The sequence below is a fragment of the Rhinoderma darwinii genome, chromosome 12, assembly GCF_050947455.1.
Source record: "Rhinoderma darwinii isolate aRhiDar2 chromosome 12, aRhiDar2.hap1, whole genome shotgun sequence".
Taxonomy (NCBI): Eukaryota; Metazoa; Chordata; class Amphibia; order Anura; family Rhinodermatidae; genus Rhinoderma; species Rhinoderma darwinii.
Window position 1 is genome coordinate 68,456,459 of NC_134698.1, and position 27,539 is coordinate 68,483,997.

Sequence of the window (27,539 nt, forward strand, 5' to 3'; positions counted from 1 at the left end):
CCAACTTGTTTCTGTAACAGGAGAAATCACCTCTTACCAGGACGAAATAGAGAATGAGCTGGAAAGTAGTAGGTCAAAGGCAAAAGGAATGTACGCTTCTTACAGCAAAGACGGTAAGATTTATTCATTTATGGTTACTCAATTTATTGAAGCTCTCCAGTTACATCCCCTAATGGTTACAAAATTCAAGTCGCACTCTGCTTTATACAAGATGGCGTCCGCTTCTCATTTGCCAATGGTGAGACAATTGACAGGTTTGTTGCTGCGTCGGAAAAAAAAAATATATATTTTTTTTTAAATTTTGCACAACTATTGTTAGGCTCCGTTCACATCTTCTTCAGAGGCTCTGTTATGGGCCTCCGTCGCAGATTCGGCAGGGTTTACTGGAGAAAATAGCGCAGCCTGCTGCACTATTGTGTCCGGTAAAATCATGGATACCCCAATGGAAAGCCGACGGTACCCATTAAAGTCAATGGGTTCCAGCAGTGTCCGCTGTGCAACGCAACCATTGGTTCCGTTATTCCCTTGTTCTGCTCCACTGACAGAGCAGAACAACGGAACGGCACAACGCAGATGTGAACAGCGCCTTAAGTGTATCGATTTTGTATTTACTTGTATGGTGCACGATATCGTTAACGTCAGCCAGTGAACATCAATCATACTGCCGTAAAAGAAAGATAATCCAAAAAATTGTCCGCCTCGTTTGTGAGTTGGTGACGGGTAGAACACTTGTGGCGCTGTTCCTTCATGTTGTGACGCTGTTCCTTCATGTTGTGACGCTGTTCCTTCATGTTGTGACGCTGTTCCTTCATGTTGTGACGCTGATTCCTTCTCCCTAGATGCAGATGACTCCTCCAGTATGTTAGGAGAAGATGACCGTGAGGACGAGGAGCTAGAAGCCGCGGCAAATCATCTAAACAAGGACTTTTACAATGAACTGTCTGAGAAGACGAAATTGCATAGCTTTGAGCCTACTATCAAGCCTATTCCTATAGAGACTCTGCTGGGGCCTCTCCCCACTGCTGCGAGCTTGGGTATCACAGACTCCATCAAGGAATGTATTGAAACAAAGGAACAAGGAAAATGTAAGTAGAGAACATATTGCACTACTATTACTGCTCACCTGCTGCACAGTCTGAAGGGGGTTTTACACTGGGCAGTTATCGGGCGAGCGGTCGTTCATATAACGCTTGTTGCCGATAATTGTCCTGTGTAAACAGGGCAGTGATCATCAAATGAACGAGCAAACACTGAATCATCTGCTGGTCGTATCATTTAAAAAAAGTTAAATATTATTGTTGTCGGCAGCACGTCTTGGTGTGTAAACAGGAAGCCGCGCTGCTGACAGGATAATGTATGGGGACGAGTGATCGGAGTAACGAGCGGTCGTCCCCATACATGGCTCCTTGTGACAGGAGCAAACGAGCGCCGATCAGTGAGTTGTCTCATTGATCGGCGCTCGCTGCACCAGCCAAAATTGGCCGGTGTAATAGGGGATTTATTCTTATAGACTTATTGAACGTTTATGACTTAATACCAGCATTTCTTGGCAAGCAAAGAGGATGCAGTTCCCCCTGGACCTTACAGCTCTCCGGTGTATAAGCTGAAATAACCAGTAATTTTCTATTTCTACTACTAGGTCTTTTTTGTCATTACTAGTATATACTATATTTTTAGATTTAAAGTTCACCTACAGTTATGTTATGTTCCAAGGAAATCCGTATAAACGAATGTGTGCATTTATCTTATGGAACTTTATAAGGCTCTGTCTTAGGGTGAGGCCCCACATTGCGACTTTGTTGTACCGTTTCACTGCGATTCTCATTAAATTGCAGAGTTAAGTCAACAATGTTGAAAAACTATTTTGGTTTCAACAATTGGGGCAAAACCACAATAGAATCACAACAAAGTTGCTATGTGTACTTACCCATACAATAATATCGGTTCCTTAAAGGGGTTGTCTAGTCCCTAAAAATTGATGGCCTATCCTCAGGATATCTGGTTAGTCGTGGTCCGACTCCTGGGGCACTGCCGATCGGCTGTTTTGAAGGGAACGCATCGCTCATGACTGTGCTTCCCCTTCATTCCTTATCTGCTTGTGTTGTAAACCGGTGACACACTTGTAGAGGCGGTTCACAGCATTACAGCTTTCCTCCATTCACTTCAAGCGCTGCAGCCCCTTCAAAACAGCTGATCAGCGGGGGCCCCGGGAGTCGGACCACGACCAATCCTGAGGATTGGCCTTCAGTTTTTAGGGACTGGACAACCCCTTTGAAGTCCTCTGCAAAAACAGATTACATATCTTGATATTAGTGGAGTATTTAGATTATTAGTTTAACCAAATGACAAACTCAATTTTGCTACATCTGTTTGTGTGTGTGTGTGTGTGTGTGTGTGTGTGTGTGTGTGTGTGTGTGTGTGTGTGTGTATATATTTTATTTTACAGTGTGAAGTGTAGAGATAATTTCTCTGCCATATTGTGCTCTCCTTTGTCTCTGTTCACTAACCACAGGCTCCTCCAGTTTATTTTTACCTGCAGTGTTTTTTTGCTCGCTCTCTGCACGCTTGGCTTAAGCAGATACTAGTTCATGCGTTTTACAATCCAGGGCATATATAGGCGCACACATGCTGAATTCATTCTTGGGTATGAAGATAAATAGACCTTGGCAGAGGACAGGATGGTAAACACTGCACAAAAGTGGAGCACGCTAATAATTCACAAAGTGTACAAACCGGTTATTCTCAAGGTTATGGGTGGTTCTCGCACACCCTGATAATATGGGTTGGGAAGCCTGGCGTCTGATGAGCAAACTTGCACTGATACTGGCAGTAACAACAGTTTATTGTAACTATTGATGGTGTAGTTTGAAGTCCACCACCCAGACTTCATCTTTCACTGTCCTCCGTAGTATATTAATTGAGAAAAAAAGAGATCGATCCGGAGTTTATATATAAAATATAACTTTTACTTTATTTTTTTTAAAATATTTGTGTAGAAAAATACTTACATACATGAATTATATTCACATCGTGGATTCATACATTATTTGTCAGCAAGTCACATTGCATCTCGTATGACGTGTTCAAACATTGTTTTCCGAGACTTTTCAGCAAGTCAGACAGCAAAATATTCACCCAAAAGGGTTATTTACATATACTAATGCCTTTTTAAAGAGAGATTCACAAATATCCCATTTTATGTATTTTTGTATAGATGACTAGTGTAAAAATGGAATATAAGCGCCAACGCCCCGCTATCCGTTCCGATGCTGGATATCATCCACTTTTGTGAGTGCAAGGGGATCGGGGAACCTCTCTTTATATTATTAAAAAATCTCCTGACACATTTCCTCTCAGCCAAATGATTCCCCAGGGGAGATGGGCCAGAACCAGCTTTACCTAGAGTCCATAGTCAGACTGTCACGATCTAGGGGTATGTGGACCCATTAGGCCACTACACCATAGCGGAGAGGCAGCTGGCCAAGTCACAGTCTATGCAAAGTCTCTACAAGAAGTTTGTAGCACAAGGGTATCTGAGATAGTCCAGACGGTGGCAGAGTCTATGGCTCGGATGGGGCTAGATGTGGCAGGTTCCGCCAGACGTGGCGGATGATACCAGACGTGTATACCAGCAGGAGTGGCAGGTTGCACCAGACGTGACGGATGGTACCAGGGATGGCAGATGACGCCAGACGTGGTGTATAACAGGCGGCAAAACATGACTCCAACACTAGACAAGCTCAGGAACAAAACATAACACGGAAACACTGAGAGCAGGATAACACTAAGGGACCATTTGCAATATGAACATGGGAAAACTACGACAATACTCAGACAGGGAGTGGAAGGGTGGAGCCCTTTTTATACTCCAGGATGATAAGGGATAGATTAGGGAATTTTTAACAGGTGCGTGCGCTGGCCCTTTAAGGCCGGGACCGACCGTGCACACCCTAACATTAGGAGCAGGACCGGACAGCCGCGAGTACTGGCGTCTCCTAGGAGGGAGATGCTGGTAGGATGATATGCGGTGTCTGTGGTTGCGGCCGTCACAAGGTAAGGAACGGCGGCGGTCCTCGACCACGGCCGTGACACAGATAAGATAAGGCCAGCACGGTGGCTCAGTGGTTAGCACTATTGCCTTGCAGCTCTGGGGTCCTGGGTTCAAATCCAATCAAGGACAACATCTGCATGGACTTTGTATGTTCTCCCCGTGTTTGCGTGGGTTTCCTCCGGGTACTCCGGTTTCCTCCCACACCCCAAAAACATACCAATAGGGAATTTAGATTGTGAGCCCCAATGGGGACAGTAAAAAAGAGGACCTCTATACAGCGCTGCGTAATATGTTGGCGCTATATAAGTAACTGAAATAAATAAATAAGAAATAAATAAATAAGAAACAGGCGCCACTACTTGAGCCTAAACACTACCGCTGATGGATCCCTTGCCACTGCTTTCTTGAAAGGCTTTCTTTGTACAGACAGCCATTATCACCTTTTTCAGCACCTATGGACTCTAGGTAAAGCTGGTTCTGAACGGGTAGGGGGGCATTGCCCCATATATAGCATTTTTACACTAGTCATCTATACAAAAATACATAAAATGGGATATTTGTGAATCTTTCTTTAAAAAGGCATTAGTATATGTAAATAACCCTTTTGGGTGAATATTTTGCTGTCTGACTTGCTGAAAAGTCTCGGAAAACAATGTTTGAACGCGTCATACGAGATGCAATGTGACTTGCTGACAAATAATGTATGAATTCACGTCATGAAACCACGATGTTAATATAACTCATGTATGTCAGTATTTTTCTACACTAATATTTTTTTAAAAATATGATAAAAGTTATGTTTTATACATAAACTCCGCCTCTATCTCTCTCTTTCTCAATTACTAACAATTTAGAATTTTATTTTTTGCTCACATTACAGATCCACAATTGACTTTGTTTTTGCCTGCAGTATGATGTAGACGTTTATGAAAGTATCATTTTCCCTACATGTAAAATACAACAGTTCAGACCCTGCCATAGAGATAAAAATAAATCTACGCATTAAAAATAGTTAGAACAGTTGTCGCTTCCCTTCCCCCCACACAGATCAGTGAGGTGGGATGAGCTCTCCTAGTCCTGCCCATGCTAATAGACATTTTATAGGAAAGCTCTGCATTGTGTTTTGCATTTGTTCTTCACCGGCGCATTGTAAAAGTTTCTGCTCCCTGTATTAATTGTTACAATATGGTTTCTACGTTGTAGTAGTTAGTGGCTGTTAACCCCATGACACACAACTTCTCTGGCAAATGTATCAAACTTCTCCCACTTAAGGTCTCGTTCACATCTGCTTTGAAGGCTCAGCTGACACGTGTAAGTATACTATAACTGCTTAGGCTACGTTCACATCTGCGTTCGGTATTTGTCATAGGAGAAGAGCAACGAAAATACCGGACACTCTGGTTCCGTTGCATCACAGGCGGCCGATAGAACCCATTGACTTTAATAGGTTCTGTGCGTTATTGTTTTGGGTAATTTTGGCCAAATCTGCGACGGAGGCCCCTAACAGATGACAAATGGCCGCTGAAATAATGTGACCTAAAATGACTTTACATGAGAGAGCACAATTGTAAACCAATGGTGGTACCCACTACTCAGGTCAAAAGGGGGTCCCTAATATATCACAGTTATATATGAGTCACTTAAGACTTTTATTTTCACTAGTATAAAAAATAAAGTGATCATCAACACCACCAGATTACTCAAGCATTGTAGTAATTACGAAGTACAACCAGACGCACGACGACGTCGCCAACAATTTAATGTAATTCATTGGACAACCGCAAAAATAATATTACAGCAAGGGTCAAAAGTAGAATAAAAAAAGTGGTCAAATCTTAAATGTTCGAGCAAATTATAGTCTCTAATATTGATCAGATGTTACCTGCTAAATGTGTGTCTCAGGGTAAAAACCAGGAGGGGGAGTTTTCATCAAGCAGATGTCTTTAAAGGAGTGTTACAAAGGCTATTAGGGCAAAACATGGACATCATGAAGGGGTCCCCTGCTTGGAACCCCCACCCTATGAGCCAGAGCAGTGTCCCTGACAAATAGTGGCTCTGGCAGACTCAAGCCATCCATGTATTATATGGCTGGTCATGGTATGTAATACTACATCTCGTATAGCTGTCAGAAACCGCTTAAACACTTGCACTGGTATATCCTAACCTGCCATCAGTATTCGTCCAACTGACTGACAAATTTGGCTTACAGCGGCGCTATCCAAAGGCAGGGCTGAATAGGAGCCAGTTAAAAAAAAATAACAATATACTGTAATACATAAGTATTGCAGACAGTATAATGTGCAAGTGATCCAATGATCGCTTGTTCAAGTCACCTAGGGGGACTAATAAAGTAAAAAACAATTAAAGGGTAACTAAATGTTCGACAAACTTCTGACATGTCATAGTGACATGTCAGAAGTTTTGATTGGTGGGGGTCCGAGCACTGAGACCCCCACCAATCGCTAAAACTAAACGGCAGAAGCGCTCGTGTGAGCTCTCAGCCGCTTAGTTTCTGTTCGGCTTTTTCCGGAAAGCCGATGTATCGGCTTTCTATAAACACGATACATTAATTTCCAGAAAAAGCAGAGCCGAAACTAAGCGGCTGAGCAATCACACGAACGCTTCTGCTGCTTTGTTTTAGAGATTGGTGGGGGTCTCCGTGCTCGGACCCCCACCAATCAAAACTTCTGACATGTCACTATGATATGTCAGAAGTTTGTCGAACATTTAGTTACCCTTTAAAGTTTTTTTATTTATGTTTATTATAGACAAAAAAAATAAGGGGGAGTTAACACAGTTTTTTTTTTTACGCTGAAACCGCGTCGGAAAAGTGTCAAAAACCGTCTGAAAATTCCTCCCATACCAATTGAAGGTAGAGGCTCGCGGGAACAATAAGGGACATGCCCTATCTACGGGCGTTTACGCCTCTGACCTCCAATTGACATAAATGGGAGGCAGAGACAGCGTTATTTTGCATCATTCCAAATGGAATTTTGAGGCAGATTTTCTGCCTGCAAAAAGCTCCGTGTGAACCCAGCCAAAAAGTTCCAAAAACTTCCCTTTTCCCATGTTTCCCCTAAAGTGATGTATAATAAAAAAAATAAACATAATTTTTATCGCCGCAACGGTAAAAATGAGAACTATTACAATATAATATTATTTAACCTGCACCGTGAATGCCGTAAAATAAAAGCCGTAATAATTGCTGTTTTTTGGTCACCTCCCCTCCCACAAAAAATGGAATATAAAGGGGGTAAAAAAGTTGATACCAATAAAAACTACAACTCGTCCCGCAAAAAACAAGCCCTCGCACTGCACTGTAAGAGCTGAAAAAAAAAACAATGGAAGAATTTTTTTTCCTTTTCCACCTCACAAAGAATGTTTTTTTTTTTTTCAGTTTCCAAGTACATTATATGGTACAATAGATGGTGCTCGTACTCGTACTGCAAAAAATAAGCCCTCATATGGCTATATCCTATATCTCAACGAAAAAATAAAGTTATGGCTTTTAAATTCTAATTTGAAAAATGTATTTTAGCACACAATACATACATCTCATTTTAATTTTTTTTTAAAAAGGCTACAAAAGTCTGCATAGCCTTTAAAAAAAATAAAAAATAAATAAATCCTTCAGCAGGTGATTTTTTTAGTTGGTCAATTAACATTTAATCTCCCAATCTCATCTTTCTTTATAGTTGCCTGTAAACGTATCAGCCCCTCAGTGACAGGGAACAAGCCCGCCGGTGTCTGACTGATGAAACATATGATTTATTACTTCTCTCTGCAGTTAATTTCCAACATGTTGAAACATTTTGCTCTTGTTGTGAAAAATGACAGGATCACGGCCGTCTAGAGACTTCACTACTCAGTGCTGTTTATATCTGGTCATTGTAAGAAATGCGTGTGGGGTGCATTGGAGGGTTAAACAATTCTCCCTATTTTGGTTAATGTAATACATTTAAAATAACTTTTGATGGGATTTTGTTTTCTTAAATAAATAATTTGTATGTATTTTTTTTCGGTGGAAAGATTGTAAAGGGTATTCTGACAATACACATTTATGGAGTATCCCTAGCATACCCAGTAAATGTCTGATAGGTGAGGGTCCCAGCGCTGGGAGACACATCTGTTTGGAGAAGGGTCTTTTATTGTGCATTTGACAACATTCTTGTTTGTATTCAGAAGCTGCATCCAGCAAATAGCTCTTAGGCTTCAATCACATCTGCATCAGGACTCTGTAGGTGGGTTCCATAGGACCTTTCTGTCAGGGGAACCCATGAACGGAATCCAAACTGAAACAAACGGAAACCATCGGTTTCAGTTTGCATCACCATTGATTTTAATGGGGATGGATCCAGTGCAAATGGTTTCCGTTTGTCACTGTTGTGTAAGGATTCCTTCGTTTTGACGGAATAAATACCATTAAATATCATTGAAATCAATGGTGATGCAAACGGAAACCCATGGTTTCCGTTTTTCAGTATGGGTTCCCCTGACAAGAAAGCTCAGACGGAACCCATGAACGGAGTCCTGATGCAGACATGAATGAAGCCTTAAAGAGGCTCTGTCACCACATTATAAGTGTCCTATCTCCTACATAAGGAAATCGGCGCTGTAATGTAGATGACAGCAGTGCTTTTTATTTAGAAAAACTATCTATTTTCACCACATTAGGAGCGATTTTAGCTTTATGCTAATTAGCTTCTTAATGCTCAAGTGGGCGTGCTTTTACTTTAGACCAAGTGGGCGTTGTACAGAGGAGTGTATGACGCTGACCAATCAGCATCAAGCACTTCTCTCCATTCATTTACTCAGCGCATAGTGACACTGCGTTGTTCACTTTGTTCGGTCTTATACTGACATATTTACGTTACTGAAGTGTTTAGACAGTGAATAGACAGACATTCCTTCCAGCCAGGACGGGATGTCTATTCACAATCCCTGCACTTCGTTAACGTTTGTTTGGTACTTACAGCAGAGCAAGCGTAATCTCGCTGTAACCTGTCATTTACAGCGAGAGCTCGCGAGATTACGCTTGCTCTGCTGTAAGTACCAAACAAACGTTAACGAAGTGCAGGGATTGTGAATAGACATCCCGTCCTGGCTGGAAGGAATGTCTAGTCCTGGTCTAAACACTTCAGTAACGTTAATATGTCCGTATAAGACCGCACATAGGGAACAACGCAGTGTCACAATGCGCTGTCTAAATTAATGGAGAGAAGTGCATGACGCTGATTGGTCAGCGTCATACACTCCTCTGTACAACGCCCACTTGGTCTAAAGTAAAAACATGCCCACTTGGGCATTAAGAAATTAATTAGCATAAAGCTAAAATCGCTAATAAAGTGGTAAAAATAGATTGTTTTTCTAAATAAAAAGCATTACTGTCACCTACATTACAGCGCCGATCTCCTTATGTAGGAGACAGGCCACTTATAATGTGGTGACAGAGCCTCTTTAAAGGGCAACAGAACGTTCAACAAACTTCTGACATGTTATAGTGACATTTCAGAAGTTTTGATTAGTGGGGGTCCGAGCACTGAGACCCTCACCAATCGCTAAAACGAAGCGGCAGAAGTGCTCGTGTGAGCGCGCAGCCGCTTAGTTTATGTTCGACTTTTTCCGGAAATCGATGTAGCGGAGTATGAGCTCAATAGAAAGTCTTTGAGCTCGTACGCCGATACATCGGCTTTCCGGAAAAAGCCCAACAGAAACGAAGCGGCTGATATATTGTATCAAACAACCTGAAAGATTTGTGCAGCTGCTCCTGATGTATTTAACCCCTTCCTGTCATAGACCTTTTCTGGATTTTCATTTTCATTCCTCCCCGCATTCCAAAAGCCATAACTTTTTATTTTTCCGTCAATAACGCCATATGAGGGATTGTTTTTTGCGGGACGAATTGTCGTTTTTCACTGCACCATATATTGTATCATATAATGTATTGGGAACCTGGGAAAAAAATTCTTGGTGGGGTGGAATAGGAAAAAAAACTGCAATTCCTCAGTCGTTTGAGGGGTTTCCTTTTTACGGCTTTCACCGTACGGTAAAAATGGAGTGTTAATTTTATCGTACCGGTCAATACGATTACGGCGATACAGTAGTTTTTAAACAACTAAAAACATTATCCAACTTTTTTTTTTTACACGTTTTATTAGTCCCTCTAGGGAACTTGAACCAGCGATCGCTGATACAGTACACTGCAATACTAATGTATTGCAGTATATTGTCCTTTTTACAGGTTCCTGTTAAGCCCTGCCAGAGACACGGCTTAACAGGAGATAAAGGAAGGCAGCCCTGGGGGCCTTCATTAGGCCCCTGGACTGCCATGACAACCATTGGCACCCCCTGAACGCATTGTGGGGGGGGCAATGAGCTATCGGAGGGGGGCGCCCCCTGGTTTTAATGTCTTAGATGCTGTGATTGCGCTTGATCGCTGCATCTGAACGGTTAAACAGCCAGGAACAACGCGATCGCTGTTCCTGGCCGTTAGTCCCGGGTGTCAGCTGTAAAACACAGCTGACACCAGTTCCGCACGGAGCGGGCTCAGTGGGTGAGCCCGCTCCAAACATCACCTCCCCCACCACGACACAACAGTACGCTGTGATGCGGGAGCAAGTTAAAGGTGTTTTCCAGCCGGTAAAAATTGATGACCTATCCTCAGGATAGGCCATCAATAGATGATGGGTCAAGGTCTGACTCCCGACCCCGCCAATCTGCTGTTTTGAAGGGGCCGCAGCGCTCGTACAAGCTCTGCATCCCCTTCATTTTTTCTTGCTCACTGCGAATGTTCGACACACATTTAGTGGCGATTCACAGGTATTGCAGCCTTTTCTCCCATTCACTTCAAAATAGCTGATCGGCATGGTTACCGGGAGTCGGACCCTGACCCATCAGCTTTTGATAGCCTATCCTGAGGACTGGCCATCAATTTTTTCGGCTGGAAAACCCCTTTAATTCACAAAGCTTTGTTTAGACTTGATACAATTGTAGCGGGACTGGATACAATTGGGGAGAGCAGGACTAGGTATGTACTGGTTTGCGGTCTCTGAATTTAAACAAGTGTTCTCATTCACTGACAGCAAACACATTTCTAGAAAATGGTGAGAAATCAAAACGCACAGTATATTAAGTTGTAGAACTTTTTATTTATAGAGTGATTAAGCTTTAGTACCATAAAACCCATTTATTTTTCCTCGTGAATAAATTTTTAAAAAACTTTTTTATATAAAATCTAAATGTCAGTTATTTCCGTCAGTACCATAGAGGATGAGTGGAGCGGCAGTGTGCACTTGTGACCACTTCTCCATTTAAATGGCGGACACGGAATAAAGATGATGTCTAATCAGAAGCAGGAGGCAGGACGGCAGGGAAGTGAGTACAATATACATAAGCCAAGTGCAGGGTGTGATAGACCATCAGGTGGGGGGTACAGTGATGGAAAGTTGTTTCTGCTGGACGTCTTCTTTTACGGTATATAGTCTCATATTGTCTTGTTTTTGTCCCACGCTGAGTAATAGCAGAAAGTTCCAGCTAAACAAATAATTATTCTTCAGGTGTACCAAAATTGTGTGCACAGAGTGACAGCCTGCAGCGTGTTATGGGGTAGGGGAAAAGTAGACATCAATTTCAGTCTTTTATGTGCACCTGTTGCTTGGAGTGTCAGGTGTCTGCCACATTTAATATGGTGGATGAAGCGATATTGGTGAGAATTATCATGTCAATAAATCCTATGGAGCCGACGTCTGTGAGAGCGGACGGTAGAAGCAGACAAACGTCTAAACTTCATTTAAAGCAATGCAATTTTAGAGGAGACGTCTCCTGGAATGTCTGGTTTTTAATAAATAATTGTGTTCCCCATGATATAACAATGCAGAAGCATCTTTCCTGAGAACTTTGTGTTTTGCCGTTCCTCTGCTATTCCTCCTGGAAATGTATGCACAAATTGATAACTGGATGTTACCGTTCCTCTTGTGAAAGGGTTGTGTCTGATAATGGCAGTACTGATTGTACTTTGTCAGTCTGCGTAGTGACATTCTCTGTTGACAAGAGGAATGCGAACAGTCAGTCGTCCATTTATTTATACATTTCCAGAAGGAGTAACCGAGGAACTGTAAAACACTGTTTTAATAAAAAATGCTCCAAAATTATTATTTAATGGAGAATAGAAGTACAGACATGTACGGAGAGCTGGTGGTCCTGCTTGATGACCGCCTGCCATATATATATATATATATATATATATATATATGGCTGGCGGTGCAGGTAATTAAAGCCTGCGCTATAGTACATTTATAGCGAGCCTTTAACCCTGGAGAGAAGGCAAAAGCACTGTTATGTACACAGATCTTTATGTTCTATTGATCCTGGTGGTCATGTGACTGGTCACATGATCACCACGATGCTGGTGGTAGGAGGCTACTTCTAGGTCTAACACCCAGCACAGCCCTAACCGTGATAATAGTCACTATAACTAACAGGGCTGATTTCACCTGTAACGAGGGCTGCTGTGCAGTGGAAAAGTATAGTGTACAAATAAAATGTATTTTCTGACCTTTTGAGGGTCAAACCATAAAAATAAAAGTAAATAAAATCAATACACATGAAATCAAACCCCCCAAAAATACTCCCCGTGTCGATCACAGTCGTGACGCTCATCGAGTCCCTATTACCCCAGATTGGACATGTAATACATCAAAATTAACAATGCCAAAAACGAATATGTCTATTTTAGGGTAACACTATATTATTACCAAAATAAAATATCTCTAAAAAGTTAACAAAAATTGTTTTTCAAACTGTACTTTGAAAATTCTAAAAAAGCTAATATTAGGTGTATAAAAATGATTGGGGGAAAAAAGTAGCCAAAATCATGTTGGTAGCCCAACAAATAAAAAAGTTATAGAGGTTAAACTAATGTGTGCTAAAAATGGCTAGACTGCCTGGTCTTTAAAGGCAATGCAAACCTTTAAATGGCATTATTTTATTTTTTTTAATTATTTAATAAAATGTCAACTTTAGAAATAGTTTTTATTAAAAATAATTATTTTTTTGGGGGATACAGCTGCTTTGTATTCTCTATACAGAGCAGCTGTATCATTTGCTAAATCCTGTTCCTGTTAGGTCCGCGGGACTGCCGGGTTCAGCGAAAGCAGGTCCACTTGTAATCTATCACATCTAAGTTCGTAACTTAGATGTGATAGATTACAGGTGGATCCTGTGCGTCAGAGACACGCAGGACCCACTGACACTGGACCCGTCTGGTCCACAGGTCTGACGGATTCAGGTCGTAGCAAACAATACAGCTGATGTATCTCAAAAAGTAAAAATAATTTTTAATAAAAACGATTTATGAAGTTGCATCAATCACACTGACCTTTTTATAAAAAAAAAAATGCCATTCAAAGGTTTTCAAAATAACCTGGACCTAACTGGTTAAGTGGGAATTTCAGAAACCCAACACTACACTCGATCGGTATAGGTGCTTATAATGGGTAAATGTTGTGTTTATTAAGCTGTGTAAAGGGAACATTTATATTTTGGATGGTGAGCGGGCACACACAATGGATTTGAAGAGTGTAATGTGCCAACTTTTTCTTGAACATCAAGCTCCTGTAGCTGGCTCACTGCTCACCAGACTTTATTGCATGTAAGAAGAGCAACACCAGCTGCCCTGTGCCAACTATGCAAATCTGCATTGTTCTGCTGTATACCTTCCCCCTCCTCTTCTAGTGCCCCACCTATGTTAGTGTTCACTGTATATCTGACATCCAATTTATGAACTGTGACCATTAGGGTGGACAGTGTTTTTTAGGTTCTGCTTAAATATTTTCACCACTGTGCTACAATTTCAAGTAGATGGAATTGTAGAAGCGCAGATGAAATCAGAATCGGGGCATATTCCAGGGCTTTGTAGGCGCTTGATCTCCCTGTCTTTCTCACCTTTGGTTTGACAAGTCTCGAAAATGTTTACCCAGATCACCATGCTCACCCCGAGCCCAGATATCTGCCCAGGTTTGGCATATTCTGATTACACTGGCCCTGAAGGTCCATGAAGAACCCTACTGATCCTTCATGTAACATCTCTTCATCTGCAGGAATATCTCTCTCAATCTAATATCTATTCAACTATCTCATATTTATCTTCAAACTTCAATTCAGAAAATTCCAAAACATGGTTGTCCCACGCATGTCAGATTATTGGAATTGTAACTGTAAATGGTAGGATGAATAATAATTTTACAACATGATTCTCAGCAGTATGCAATATTTTATCTATGGCTGCAAACTTTGAGACCTCCTGGAATAGTTAGTTAGAGATTTTCTGCTCGTAGAACCAACGTGCAATCATTTAGATGCCGCTATTCAGATAGAGAATATGTAATACAGTAACACCTCCCCAGAAGAACATTCCTTAGAGAACCCCCCCACCCCATTCAGGCCAAATTTTCCTGCGACCGATTTTTCCTAACATCATTGCCTATGGAAGCTGCCCCTCTATAAGCAGACCCACCCCCTAATCCAACCAAAGACCACTATTTTGAGTAAATGTTTCAGTGAGAACTCCTTTGAAAAAAAACAAAAAACATAAATTACACTTACGTGTGCTGTAAATCATCTGGTTGTGGGTGCGCGCCTTCAGAATCACCGGACCGGAGAGAACAGGAGGAGGAGCACATCAGGAAAGAGAAGCTGCCAGCATAGTGTCGTATTATTGGGGCAGAGACCGCAGGAGGAGAATTTCCAGTACCACAAAGTGTCATAGGAACAGAGGGAGGTGGAAGAGGGAGGCTGTCAGAGAAGGGAACGGTGCAATACGTGTCATGCTGCACTGTAGAGCCCGCGCCATTGCTGAAGAGGGCCTGCAGACTACTAGTGGGGTGTCAAGGTTAACAGTGAGGGGGAGATATGGATAGTGGAGCCTGGCTGGGGTTTAATAATGAGGGGAGCCAAACTGGTGCACTGTTCTGTATAAGAATAAGAGGGGGAGCGATGCTGGGTACTAGGAATGAGAGGGGGAACCCTAATTGGGATCAAGAATGAGAGGGGAGCCATCCTGGGTACCAAGAGGGAAATCATGCTAGGGGCTAGGAATGAGGGAGAGCCATGCTGGGGACTAGGAATGACCTGGGAGTCATGCTGGGGGACCAAGAACGAGAGGGTGAGCCATGCTGGGGACTAAGAACAAAAGGGAGCCATGCTGGGGACTAAGAATGATAGGGAACTATGCTGGGGACTAAGAATGAGAGGGAGCCATGCTGGGGACTACGAATGAGAGGGAGCCATGCTGGGGACTACGAATGAGAGAGGGTGGCCTTGCTGGGGACTACGAATGAGAGAGGGGGAGCCGTACTGGGGACTACGAATGAGAGGGGGAGCCATGCTGGGGACTACGAATGAGAGGGGCAGCCATGCTGGGGACTATGAATGAGAGGGGGAGCCATGCTTGGACCGAATAAGAGGGGGAGCAATGATGTGGATTAAGAATTAAAGTGCTCTTTATTTGTGTGTTGTACATGTTTGCTGACTGCATTACACGCTTTAACCAGAATTCTGTAAACTTTTTTTCTTTGAGAGGACTACCCCCATTACAGATCCTTTTTCTGTGCAGTTTTAGGTGGTCGGCTCAAAGGGGTTTTCATTTTTTTCCATTCCAGTTTGAACACTCATAAGCTTTTCTCTGCCAGTCTCTCATGCCTTCTGTCCCCTCATTAATTTCCAGATAGCCCTGGTATAAAACACTCTTCTAGCAAAATCAGACGTTTAAAGTAAGATCTTCTTGTGCTGCTAAGGGAAAGTCAGTGGAGACACAGCTTTAATTGTGTCTGTGACATTTCCGAGATTTGCTACTGTCTCAGCCCTTGGCATTTTGTATTCATTTATATTCACAGGTACTCTGTGGAAATAGAGTAATTGCAGTTGATGTTTCAATAAGAGCAGGTTCTCTTTACCCACCCTGAGTATACAGGAAGCTGAAGATTCTGGGTCAGGCTTGTTATTGTTATACATAAATATCCGTGAATTACTACTTATTTAGATTTCATGAATGTTAGGAACTTCGCCTGCAGCAAAGGAGGAAATGGTGCTAGCGAGTTACGGTAATTACATTTCTCTCTATATATACTGCATGATGGCTTATGTTACAAAGTCGCTTATACGTTGATGTATTTTTAGGCACTTCTAATTAGTGATCGAATGACTGTTGTGTTCATTGCTCATATAGGAGGCACTCAAACAAGAAGGTGATTATGGTCATACTTGAAAAGCATTTTGCCCCTAGAATAGAAAATTAAACACCTGTAAAGCTATAATCTTCAGTTACCTTGGTCTCCTACAAGGTAACAGACGCTAGGTAAAATAAGAGAAAAACAGCAGCACTCCAAAATAAAGTTGGATTGTGAGTCTTATTCACCCCACAGCATTCTACATTTTTTCTCTTTTATGTCTTTGGAGGTTCGTGGACCTATTGGCTGCTGTGCACCCACTTATACTCTTTAAACGAATATTGTGAATGTGCTGCTTTTTCTAGTCTAGGTTAAAGCCACTGATGGCATCCATTGCAATAACCATATCCCGATTAGTACACAATTCTCTACCTGCTTTGCCTGTGTAAAGCTGGCCATAGCCATTCGATTTTTGTCAGCGGACCCCTCTACTTTTCAACTGGATCTGCAGACAGTCTCGCATCTATGGGGTCAGCCTTATGGTCCTTTTACACGGGGCAATTATCGGGCAAACGATCGTTCACAGATTGCTCGTTTTTGATAATTGCCCTCGTTCATCGGCTTATCATATAGTTTATGCAGCAAAACAGGGAAATGCGCTGCTGAAATGATAGAAATGTATGGGGACGAGCGATCGTAGTAATGGGCGCTCGTCCCCACACTAGCTACTTGTGAAGGGAGCAAATGAGCGCCTGTAGGACCCTTTCTGAGACAAGGTTGGATATCTGTGCATCCGATCCTACTGTTCTGAGTAAAGCGGTACTGGAAGCGTTTGGCAGCCTCATAATTCCCTACCACTAAAAAGCTGAGCCTGCATGTTAATGGAGAAATCGGAAAAGATGGCAGATTATTTAGCTGCCAATTGTCTCATATCAATGGCCAGCTTAAAAAAACATATAAGACAGTGACATTAGGAGCTTTAAGAACCCGTAAAGTCCGGCAACACTCTGGCCCCGCTCCTGGAGGGAGCCCCTGACGTTACTGTCCAGATATGGACCGTGATGTCAGGGGCTTCTCCAATTTCAAGGTCTCCAGCCAGAGCGCTACCAATGCTCTGGCCAGGGACTCCATTGTTAAAACTACCTGACATCACTATCCATATATGGACAGTGACGTCAGGGATTTACCCAGGGCCGGAATCCCCTGGACGAGAGCTACCTGATGCTCTTCCCGGGGACCAGCCCTGGGCAAGCTCCCCTAGTTATACGTTTAACGTATAACTCTGACTGATGTCATACGGTGGCATCCATCACGCGTAGGCGCCCATGTTAAAAAATATACTGCGCGTTATGCATTTTTTTTTTTTTGTGGGATCTCTCAGGATGGAGTAGCGTAGTCTACTACGTTATTCCATCCTCCAAAAAAACTATACTAGCCTGACACTCTTTTGGACTCCGTTGGGCTAATGGAGCCTTATGGACACGCTTAGTGTACGTTGGGAGCTCTCCCTGATATACATGCTAAACGTAGGGTAAACGCAATTCGACAGGGCCATTCAAAATAAGACCGTAAGTTGTTGTTTATGTTTTTTTTTTTTAATAAATAACCCGCTGTACTTCTGCCTTATACACTGGGTCACAGCCAATGTAATGTACCTTGCTTGGACCAGCGACTCCACTCCCCTTTTCTTCTCTCAGGTTTCCATAGGCATTGCTCATGGTACATGTCCTAAAATGTCTAAGACGAAACAGTTGTGCAATTGCGTCAATGTTCCATGTGTGGCAGTGACTAGATACGGTGTGAACCAGCCTTTGGGAGATGGGCTTATTGGTTGCTTGGGGCAACGGCACAGTTTTTAATTGCACAATTTCTTTTTTGCTCATTGTGTTGCTGCTAATAAATAGTTTCCATATATGATATTATAGCATATCATGATGGCTCCAGAAATAGTGTATTTCCAGGTGTGCCCAGGCCGGGTTCTCATGTACATATGGGACAAGAGATAAGAGCTTGTTTGCATTTCTGTGGCTTTCAGATTGTTGTGCGTGTTTATCTGGGAAAACAATAATTTCATACTTTCCAAAGCTTTCACAAGATTTTGATTTCTGTTTAGCGCAGTATTTGAATTGTGCTTGACCACAATTTACCCTTAAAGAAGAAACATTACTGAATGTTCTGATACAGTGCTGTAAAAAGTATTTTCCCCCTCACCTGATTTCTTCTCTTTTTTGCTATATAAGATTAAAAAAAAATAACATGAGTAAATACAAAATGCAGCTTTTTAATGATCATTCCATTTATTGAGGATAAAGATTCATTCAAAACCTATATCACCCATGTAAAAGTAATTGCCCCTAAACCTAATAACTGGTTGTGCCACCCTTGATAGTAATAACTGCAATCAAACGTTTACGATAACTTACAATGAGTTTTTAACATCACTGTGGAGGAATTTTGGCGCACTCATCATTGCAAAATTGTTTTAATTTAGATATGTTGGAGCGTTTTCGAGCATGAACTGCCCGTTTTAAGATCTTGCCACAGCGTCTCAATGCGATCCAGGTCAGGACTTTGACTCGGCCACTCTATAACCTTCATTTTGTTTCTTTTTGAGCCATTCTTAGGTGGACTTGCTTGTGTGCTTCGGATCATTGTCCTTCTGCATAACCCAACTGCACTTGAGCTGACGGGTGGACTTACTCCATCAGGTTTTTCTGATAGTAAACGGAGTATCAATTATGACAAATCGTCCAAATCCTACAGAAGCAAACCTTCCCCAGACCATCACATTACCACCACCACCACCACGTTTACTGTTGGCACAATGTTTTTATGGAGGAATGCAGTGTTAGCTTTATGCTATACGTAACGAGACCCAAATCTTCCAAAACGTTCCACCTTTGATTCATCAGTCCACAGAATATTATCCCAAAAGACTTGGGGGTCATCTAGAGGATTTTCATGCAAATGCGAGACAAACCTTTATTGCTCTTTTTGCATCTCTCCCATGGATGCCATTTTTGCCTAATGTCTTTCTTATTATGGAATCGAGTACATTGACCATAATTGAGGCAAATGAGGCCTGCAGTTCTTTAGATGTTCATTCCAGAGCCTTAGCAATGGCTTTGTAACCCTCCGGACTCGTAAATTTGAATGACTTTTTCTCATCTATATATGAATCTCTACATTTACGTGGCAGCCATTAAGTGGGAGTATGGAGCAGGCTGACTGGCTGAGCTCACTGCATACTTAGCAGGTGACGGCTGTATAATACATCTGACTCCTCATTGCAAGGGGCGTAATCAAAGCTCACACTGATTCCGCCCGTTTAACCCCTTAGATGCCGCAGACCATCGCAACCGCAGCATCTAAAGCGTTAGAATGAGGGAGGGAGGAACACTCCGACGTGCCATTGACCCCCCTGCGACGCGATCGCTGGGTGCCTATGGTCGTGATGGCAGCCTTGGGGCCTAATGAAGGCCCCCAGATCTGCTATATTTGTACTCCTATAAAGCTCTCCCTCCTGTAAAAAACACGATGTACTGCAATACATTAATATTATAGTTTATAGTGCAAGCAATCACTGGTTCAAGTCCCCTAGTTTTTTTAATCTTCAAAAAAATGAAAAAATTATTTTTTCCCTAAAGTAATGTTAAAAAAAAAATAAAAGTTAACATAACTGGTATTGCTGCGTAAAAGTCCAAACTATTGCAATATAACATTAAATGCTGTAAAAAAAAAAGTGAAACACCCAATTTGCTGTTTTTTGGTCACCAAAAACGATCCCCAAAAACGAAACAGTCACATCGCTCAATCGACAGGGGGGAAAAAAAAATATAATGGCTCTCAGAATATATCGACACAAAACAATTTTTTATAAAAGTGATAAAACATATAAATTTAGTATTACCGTAATCATATCAACCCTAGAATAAAGTGAACATGTAGTTTTTTACCGCCTGATGGATGCTGTAAAAACAGAAACACCCCCTCCCCCCAAAATGGCGTAATTGCTGTTTTTTGCCTATTTCACCCCACAAATAATTTTTTTTTCGGTATCCAAGTACATTCTACATTAAATAGTGGCATGAATAACTACAACTTGTCCCGCAAATAACAGACCCTCATACGGCTATGTCGACTAAATAATAAAAAAGTTATGGTTTTGGAAGGCAGAGAGGAAAAAACGCTTTATAATGCTTTAGTATACCAAAGTTTTATTGCCTGTCCGTGTAAAACTGACAGGCAATCTATTAGGCCATGCCTCTGGTACGGCCGAATAGGGATATAGCCAGGGCAGTCCTTGGGGGCCTTTGTTAGGCTGCCATGGCAACCTTTCGGCAGCTGAAGATCGCGTTCATGGGCTGCCGATGGGTGACAGAGGGAGCCCCCTCCCTCTGTCAAACCACTTAAATGCCGCGGTCGCGATTGACCGCCGCATTTAAGAGATTAAACGGCCGAGATTGAAGGTTTCTCCAATCCTAGCCGTTGCAACGGGTGTCAGGCTGTCATTCACAGCCGGGCTACCCCGGTGATCGGGCGGGTACAGCTTCTGTGCCCGCACAATCACGTACATGCATACATACTTCTGAACTCAATGTAAAAAGAAAACAGACTGTTCCGCTCTTCTAGAGATGGTGCATTATACATTTTCTCTACTGTGGACCAATGTTTGCGATTATGTGAAGCTTCTATTAAATAACCTCCATCATTGGCATGGGCTTGTGGGCATCGTCCCAACAGCAGTTTTGTTTTTTGAATTAAGCTAATCTTTTTTGGGCAGCTGACTTCCATAGAATTAGAAGAGGTTTTATAGAAGGATAATCTTATGATATATTAATCAGGATATATTACTACTTATCTTATAATATGCAGTATTCGCCTCAAGGAATAGCTAGCACTTAAAGCATCTCCACTTCCAGTCTTCTCTATACTCCAGTACAGTGAGGTTGTCAGAGAGCCCGTCCTATAGGAGAGCATTAGCCATTTAATACCGCATCTGCAGGATGAATCGTGATCGCAGGTTTATAAATAGCAGGAAATACGGATTGTTATGTTACACAAAGGCTGACTTTCCAGAGCCAACAAATATTACCCTGTTCTGTATCTGCAACACGATGAGCAGACCACAATGGTGAACACAACGCTTGGACACCTGGAGTTTATGTTGGCTGGAGTATGGTGGTCGATTAGTGTACATATAATGTCATATATACATTGTGTAGAGGAAAACCTCAGGAAAGATCGACATTGATTTGTGAGGAGATTGAGGAGGATCTTGAACAGTTATTGTGAAGTGGGTAACTTAGGGTTATATGCACAGGCTGATAGGGTAACACTAAGGCAATGTGCACACTGTGATATCGGAGACACTGGGGTGATGTGTACACCATACCTCCCAACTTTTGAATTCGGAAAAGAGGGAAATTTTAAGCCACGCCCCCTAACCACGCCCAATATCCCGCATAAACACATCAAATCACGGCCAGATCCTTCTTGCAAATAACACGCGCACATTCTCACTGCGGATCTCTAGACTGGATATCACAGATATTATGGATCCGGTTATTTCGTCTTTGTGTTATTTTTCCTAACTTGGGTATAACATTTGCTCATCACGGCGGCAGCTGCAGGACAAACCAAAAGGCTGAGAACAATGAAAGTCAAGAGGGAGACCCTGTGGTTGATGACTTTTCAATTGACAGATAGCAGAGTTACATGATGGGGATTTTTTTTTTCCAGTTGTGTAACTCTGCTACTGGTCAATGGAAAAATCATCCACCAGAGCCCCCCCCCGTAGATAGCTCCAGACACAGCCCCCCCGTAGATAGCTCCAGACACAGCCCCCCCGTAGATAGCTCCAGACACAGCCCCCCCGTAGATAGCTCCAGACACAGCCCCCCGTAGATAGCTCCAGACACAGCCCCCCGTAGATAGCTCCAGACACAGCCCCCCGTAGATAGCTCCAGACACAGCCCCCCCGTAGATAGCTCCAGACACAGCCCCCCCGTAGATAGCTCCAGACGCAGCCCCCCCGTAGATAGCTCCAGACGCAGCCCCCCCGTAGATAGCTCCAGACGCAGCCCCCCCGTAGATAGCTCCAGACGCAGCCCCCCCGTAGATAGCTCCAGACACAGCCCCCCCGTAGATAGCTCCAGACACAGCCCCCCCCGTAGATAGCTCCAGACACAGCCCCCCCCGTAGATAGCTCCAGACACAGCCCCCCCCGTAGATAGCTCCAGACACAGCCCCCCCCCCCCGTAGATAGCTCCAGACACAGCCCCCCCCCCGTAGATAGCTCCAGACACAGCCCCCCCCGTAGATAGCTCCAGACACAGCCCCCCCCGTAGATAGCTCCAGACACAGCCCCCCCCGTAGATAGCTCCAGACACAGCCCCCCCCCGTAGATAGCTCCAGACACAGCCCCCCCCCCGTAGATAGCTCCAGACACAGCCCCCCCCCCGTAGATAGCTCCAGACACAGCCCCCCCCGTAGATAGCTCCAGACACAGCCCCCCCCGTAGATAGCTCCAGACACAGCCCCCCCCGTAGATAGCTCCACACACAGCCCCCCCCGTAGATAGCTCCACACACAGCCCCCCCCGTAGATAGCTCTACACACAGCCCCCCCCGTAGATAGCTCCACACACAGCCCCCCCGTAGATAGCTCCACACACAGCCCCCCCGTAGATAGCTCCACACACAGCCCCCCCGTAGATAGCTCCACACACAGCCCCCCCGTAGATAGCTCCACACACAGCCCCCCCCGTAGATAGCTCCACACACCGCCCCCCCCCCGTAGATAGCGCCACACACCGCCCCCTGTAGGTGCCACATTGCCGCCAGAGCGGTAGACGTAGCCGGCCCTACTGCTGCCACTCTCCGCTCTGCTTTTGACGTCACTCACCGTCAGGAGTCTTGCAGCGGCGTTCTCACTGGTGTCAATGCCGGCCTGGGAGTGGACCAGTCCAGTCACCTGACCGGTGAGGTCAGGTGACGGGTCAGGTGACTGGTCTGGTCCACTCCCGGGCCGGCATACTGTGATAGGGTAACACTGGTGTGACATGTACGCTGTGATGGTGGAGACACTAGCGTAATGTATACATTGTGACGGGGTAACACTGGGGTACTGTATACACTGTGTGAAGGGGTAGGACTGGAGTAATGTGAGCACTGATAGGGTAACACTGATGTGATAAGTACATTGTGATGGTGGAGACACTAGAGTAATGTATACATTGTGATGGCATAATACTGGGGAATAAAAAAACTGATGGGGTGACACTGGGGTAATTTGTACACTGTGACAGTGGAGACACTAGGTTAATGTGTACATTGTGATGGGGTAACACTGGGGTCATGTGTACACTGTGATGGGGTAACACTGGAGTAATGTGTACATTGTTATGGGGGTAACACTAGGACAATGTGTACAATGTCATTGGGTAACACTGGAGTAATGTGTACACTGATGGGGTAGCACTGGAGTAATGTTTACACTGATGGGGTAGTACTCGACTAAGGTGTACACTATGAAATCGTAGACACAGGTATTTTATACAGTATGCTGAGATAAATTGTGGTTGTGTATAGACTGTATCGTGGTAACAATGAGGTAACGTGTAGACTGTGTTGGGTGTGGTAGACGCTGTGATGACTGATACACATGTAGAAACGGCGGGGAACTTCTCTAGTAAACTAATAACCCTCAGTGCATGGAAGACAATTGATCTGTCCTGTCTATACAGAAATACTCCATCTATTAGAAATTCTATGATAAAACAGAGGGAGTAATTGTATGCAGAGGACAGATCAGACCATGACTCCCCTGTGCAGGTACTGAGGGTACCATGAACTAGCCGCAGGCCCGGAGAACCGCAAGATTGTTGTTTTTCAAGGGTAAACAATAGACCCAGAGATTCTCTAGAACTTGTAAAAATAAAAGTGTTAGTAAATTTCATGAATACGAATTGCAGCTTTCTGGCCCACCAGTCGGGGTTGTATACTTGTATATGCCGGAGGCTGCCCTTAAGGGAAAACAACCCCTGATTTTTGTGTGTTTTTTGTAGTGTCAACGGAAAGTCCGCTCCAAAGGAGGTGACAAGCTACTTTTTTTTTTTACAAAGTGTTTTTTTAATTCGGCATAAAAATACGCCTCATTTGAACAGCACAATATATTTCCCATTGAAATCAATGGCAAACTGTCTGCAGGCGTATTTTAAGTTTATTTTGTAGCATAATACGAGGCTTTTAGGGTCAATGTACACGATGCGTATTACGTGTGGTTTTGCGTGTGGCAAAACGGCAGTGTAATACAGTACCAGCATAGGCAATTACATTCCAGGGAATCTCATGTCCACGCTGCAGTGTTTTTCGGGATGTAAATTGACCCGCAGTTTGTATTTTTTAAACAGCGGCATGTCCATTTATCCCGCAATTCCGCTTGCGAATTCTATCCCTGTACAGAAATACGCAGCAAAACCCACAGCATTAAAATGTCGCGATTTACGCAGCAAAAACCACACCGAAAATCGTATTAAAAACACCTTCATATGCAATTTTTTTCTGCAAATTTTTTGCAACGTGCGCATGTAGTCTTACGCTCCAAAATAACCTTGAAAATAAACCGTGTGAACGCACCCTTAGACTTTTAGTTTTGGGTGGCATTTTTCTGGAAATCAAGACCACACAATACAATAATTACTTTTCCCAGGGTAAATGTTTTCCAGAGAATGTCATTTCAGTTTTGCTGAAATAAACTAGAAGACATTTGCCATTTCATTGCCGTTGGTAAACAATCGAATAATTTAGCATTCCATAATTTATTGAGACTGTCCTGCTACGCGCTCCATTTAAGGAAATCCTAATTTATCTTTCAATCCTAGCAAAAAATAGTTCAGTCTGCTGCAGCGGAAACAACAATCTGAATGTAGAAAGTATACATCCGTCTGTTGTGCTTGTAATCTGCAGACATGCTTGCAGGAATCATTGCCATATTTAGCATCTTGTGTCAAGACAATTATTTACAATATCTGAACAGCGAGGAGCCAGATTACCAGTATACGGGATTCAATGCTGTACAGCTGCATACTGAGCCAGTGTCATAAGGAATAAGCAATCCACCGGAGAATATAATCTGCTCCAGATGTACATGCTTAACCCCTTAAATTCCTAATGAAGGGCTTTAACCCCAATAACCAACATCTAACTGCTGTGCATGATGATTCAGTCATAAGTACTGGAATATTAGAGGCCAGTAGTCAAGTCTAAGGCCTTATTCACACGACAGAGTTTCCCGGCCGGGTGACGGCCGTTCAAAAACCGGCCGTCACACGGCTGCAGTAGGAACAATGGACTCCTATTCACAAGTCCGATTTTTTGACGGCCCGGGAAACCCGGCCGTCAAAAAATGGGACATGCCCTATTTTCGGACGTTCTCCCGGCCGCCCGGCTCCCATAGAAGTCTATGGGGCCGGGTAATATAAGGCTATCACTTGAATGTGCTCCAAGAGACGGCCGTATCTTCCGTCGCTTGCTCTCCTTCTGCTCCTCACTGTGCGAAGTGCATGTGAGGAGGAGGAGGGTATGCCCCAAACGCTGTGGCCGGGGATTGGGGATTCCGCTCCAGGAGAAGTCCCTGGCTTCACTGTGTCCATATATGGGCACAGTGACGTCAGGCACTTCTGAAGCAGAATCCCCGACCCTGTGTCAGGTGTCTCCGCTCCAGGAGAAGTCCCTGACTTCACTGTCTTCGTATATGGACATTGAAGTCAGGGACTTCTCCTGGAACGGTGGCGCTATCTACAGACAGGTGGGGGGGAGGGTGCTGTGTAGAACTACCTGCAGGGGGCTGTGTGGCATTACCTACGGGGGGCTGTGTGGCATTACCTACGGGGGGCTGTGTGCCACTACCTACGGGGGGCTGTGTGCCACTACCTACGGGGGGCTGTGTGCCACTACCTACAGGGGGGCTGTGTGCCACTACCTACAGGGGGGCTGTGTGCCACTACCTACAGGGGGGCTGTGTGCCACTACCTACAGGGGGGCTGTGTGCCACTACCTACAGGGGGGCTGTGTGCCACTACCTGCAGGGGGGCTGTGTGCCACTACCTGCAGGGGGGCTGTGTGCCACTACCTGCAGGGGGGCTGTGTGCCACTACCTGCAGGGGGGCTGTGTGCCACTACCTGCAGGGGGGCTGTGTGCCACTACCTGCAGGGGGGCTGTGTGCCACTACCTACAGGGGGGCTGTGTGCCACTACCTACAGGGGGGCTGTGTGCCACTACCTACAGGGGGGCTGTGTGGCATTACCTACAGGGGGGCTGTGGCAGTATCTACAGAGTGCAGTGTGTGGCATTATCTACAGAGGGAAGTGTGTGGCAAAAATGTACAAATTAAATTCATCCGATTTTAAAACGGACAGGGAAAAATACGGATGCAAAATGGGTCAAAATCGGCCGTTAAAAACAACAACACGGCCCGGAACAAAATCGGAACGGAATCGGAACGAATGCAAAACAGATGCAAACCGTTTCTTCTCACTGCGAGATTGTGCAGTGATCATACATTTATCACCTATCCTGTGGATAGGTGATAAATGTGCTTAGTGGGAAAATCAGTTTAAATACTTTCTACAGTGGTATTTTTGGGGTTGCTAGCTGGGTTTCCAGTTTGAAAATTTAAGGATTATCCTTGCAATTTTCCAAGTACTGTACAGGGTTTCTGAAAAACAGATCTTGCGAATACTGTGTGCGCCAAATAGAGTAATTTCCACCCTTTTTACCATGGTACCACCACTACCCCATACCTGCTGTAGAAGTCACATGTCGTGCTGTTTTCCAGGGAACTCCTAATCCGTTTCCGGGAACACGAGGTTCCATAGAATAGTCTGTGCGCTCTCTGCAATACTACAATTATAGGGTCTACGATCAAAGCTTTTTATTTCATGTTTTTAAGCTAGACCTAGAAACTGAGGCTTCATGTAGCAGTGGCCGCCAGGGAATACATCTTTCCATGCTTCCTTTATTTAGTAGTGCGGGGCACGATTGAGAAAAATGTGCCAGCTCTAATCCTGGTCCTTCTTGTACTGTGTTTTCATGGGAATGAAAAGAAATAGAATACCAAGAACTTCTACAGATATAATTATATAATAGATTTTAATAATTTTCCGGACATTCACAAATTATTAGTCGCGTTTAGCAGATAACCAAAGTCATGTCACAATTATGATGAACAAACAATATACATTTTAAAACCTGTCTAATAAATATTTCAAACAACTTTGTATGTATCTGATGTTTTGGGGACGTACACAATGATTATAGTG

The 27,539-nt window shown here is 43.6% G+C and overlaps 2 protein-coding genes across 4 annotated transcripts in view; one reads left to right on the forward strand and one right to left on the reverse strand.

The window, feature by feature from the left end:
* BRF1 (BRF1 general transcription factor IIIB subunit) overlaps positions 1–27,539 on the forward strand; it is a 212,668-nt gene that overhangs the window by 116,906 nt on the left and 68,223 nt on the right. For 2 of the 3 annotated variants that reach the window (XM_075843797.1, XM_075843796.1), the window contains exons 10-11: positions 21–113; positions 840–1,085. In XM_075843797.1, the coding sequence (XP_075699912.1) occupies positions 21–113; positions 840–1,085 (339 nt within the window). The remainder of the gene's footprint in view (positions 1–20; positions 114–839; positions 1,086–27,539) is intronic. The other variant, XM_075843798.1, reaches the window with a different exon arrangement.
* Positions 1–27,539, reverse strand: part of BTBD6 (BTB domain containing 6) — a 552,040-nt gene that overhangs the window by 25,723 nt on the left and 498,778 nt on the right. The gene's annotated exons all lie outside the window — the stretch shown is intronic.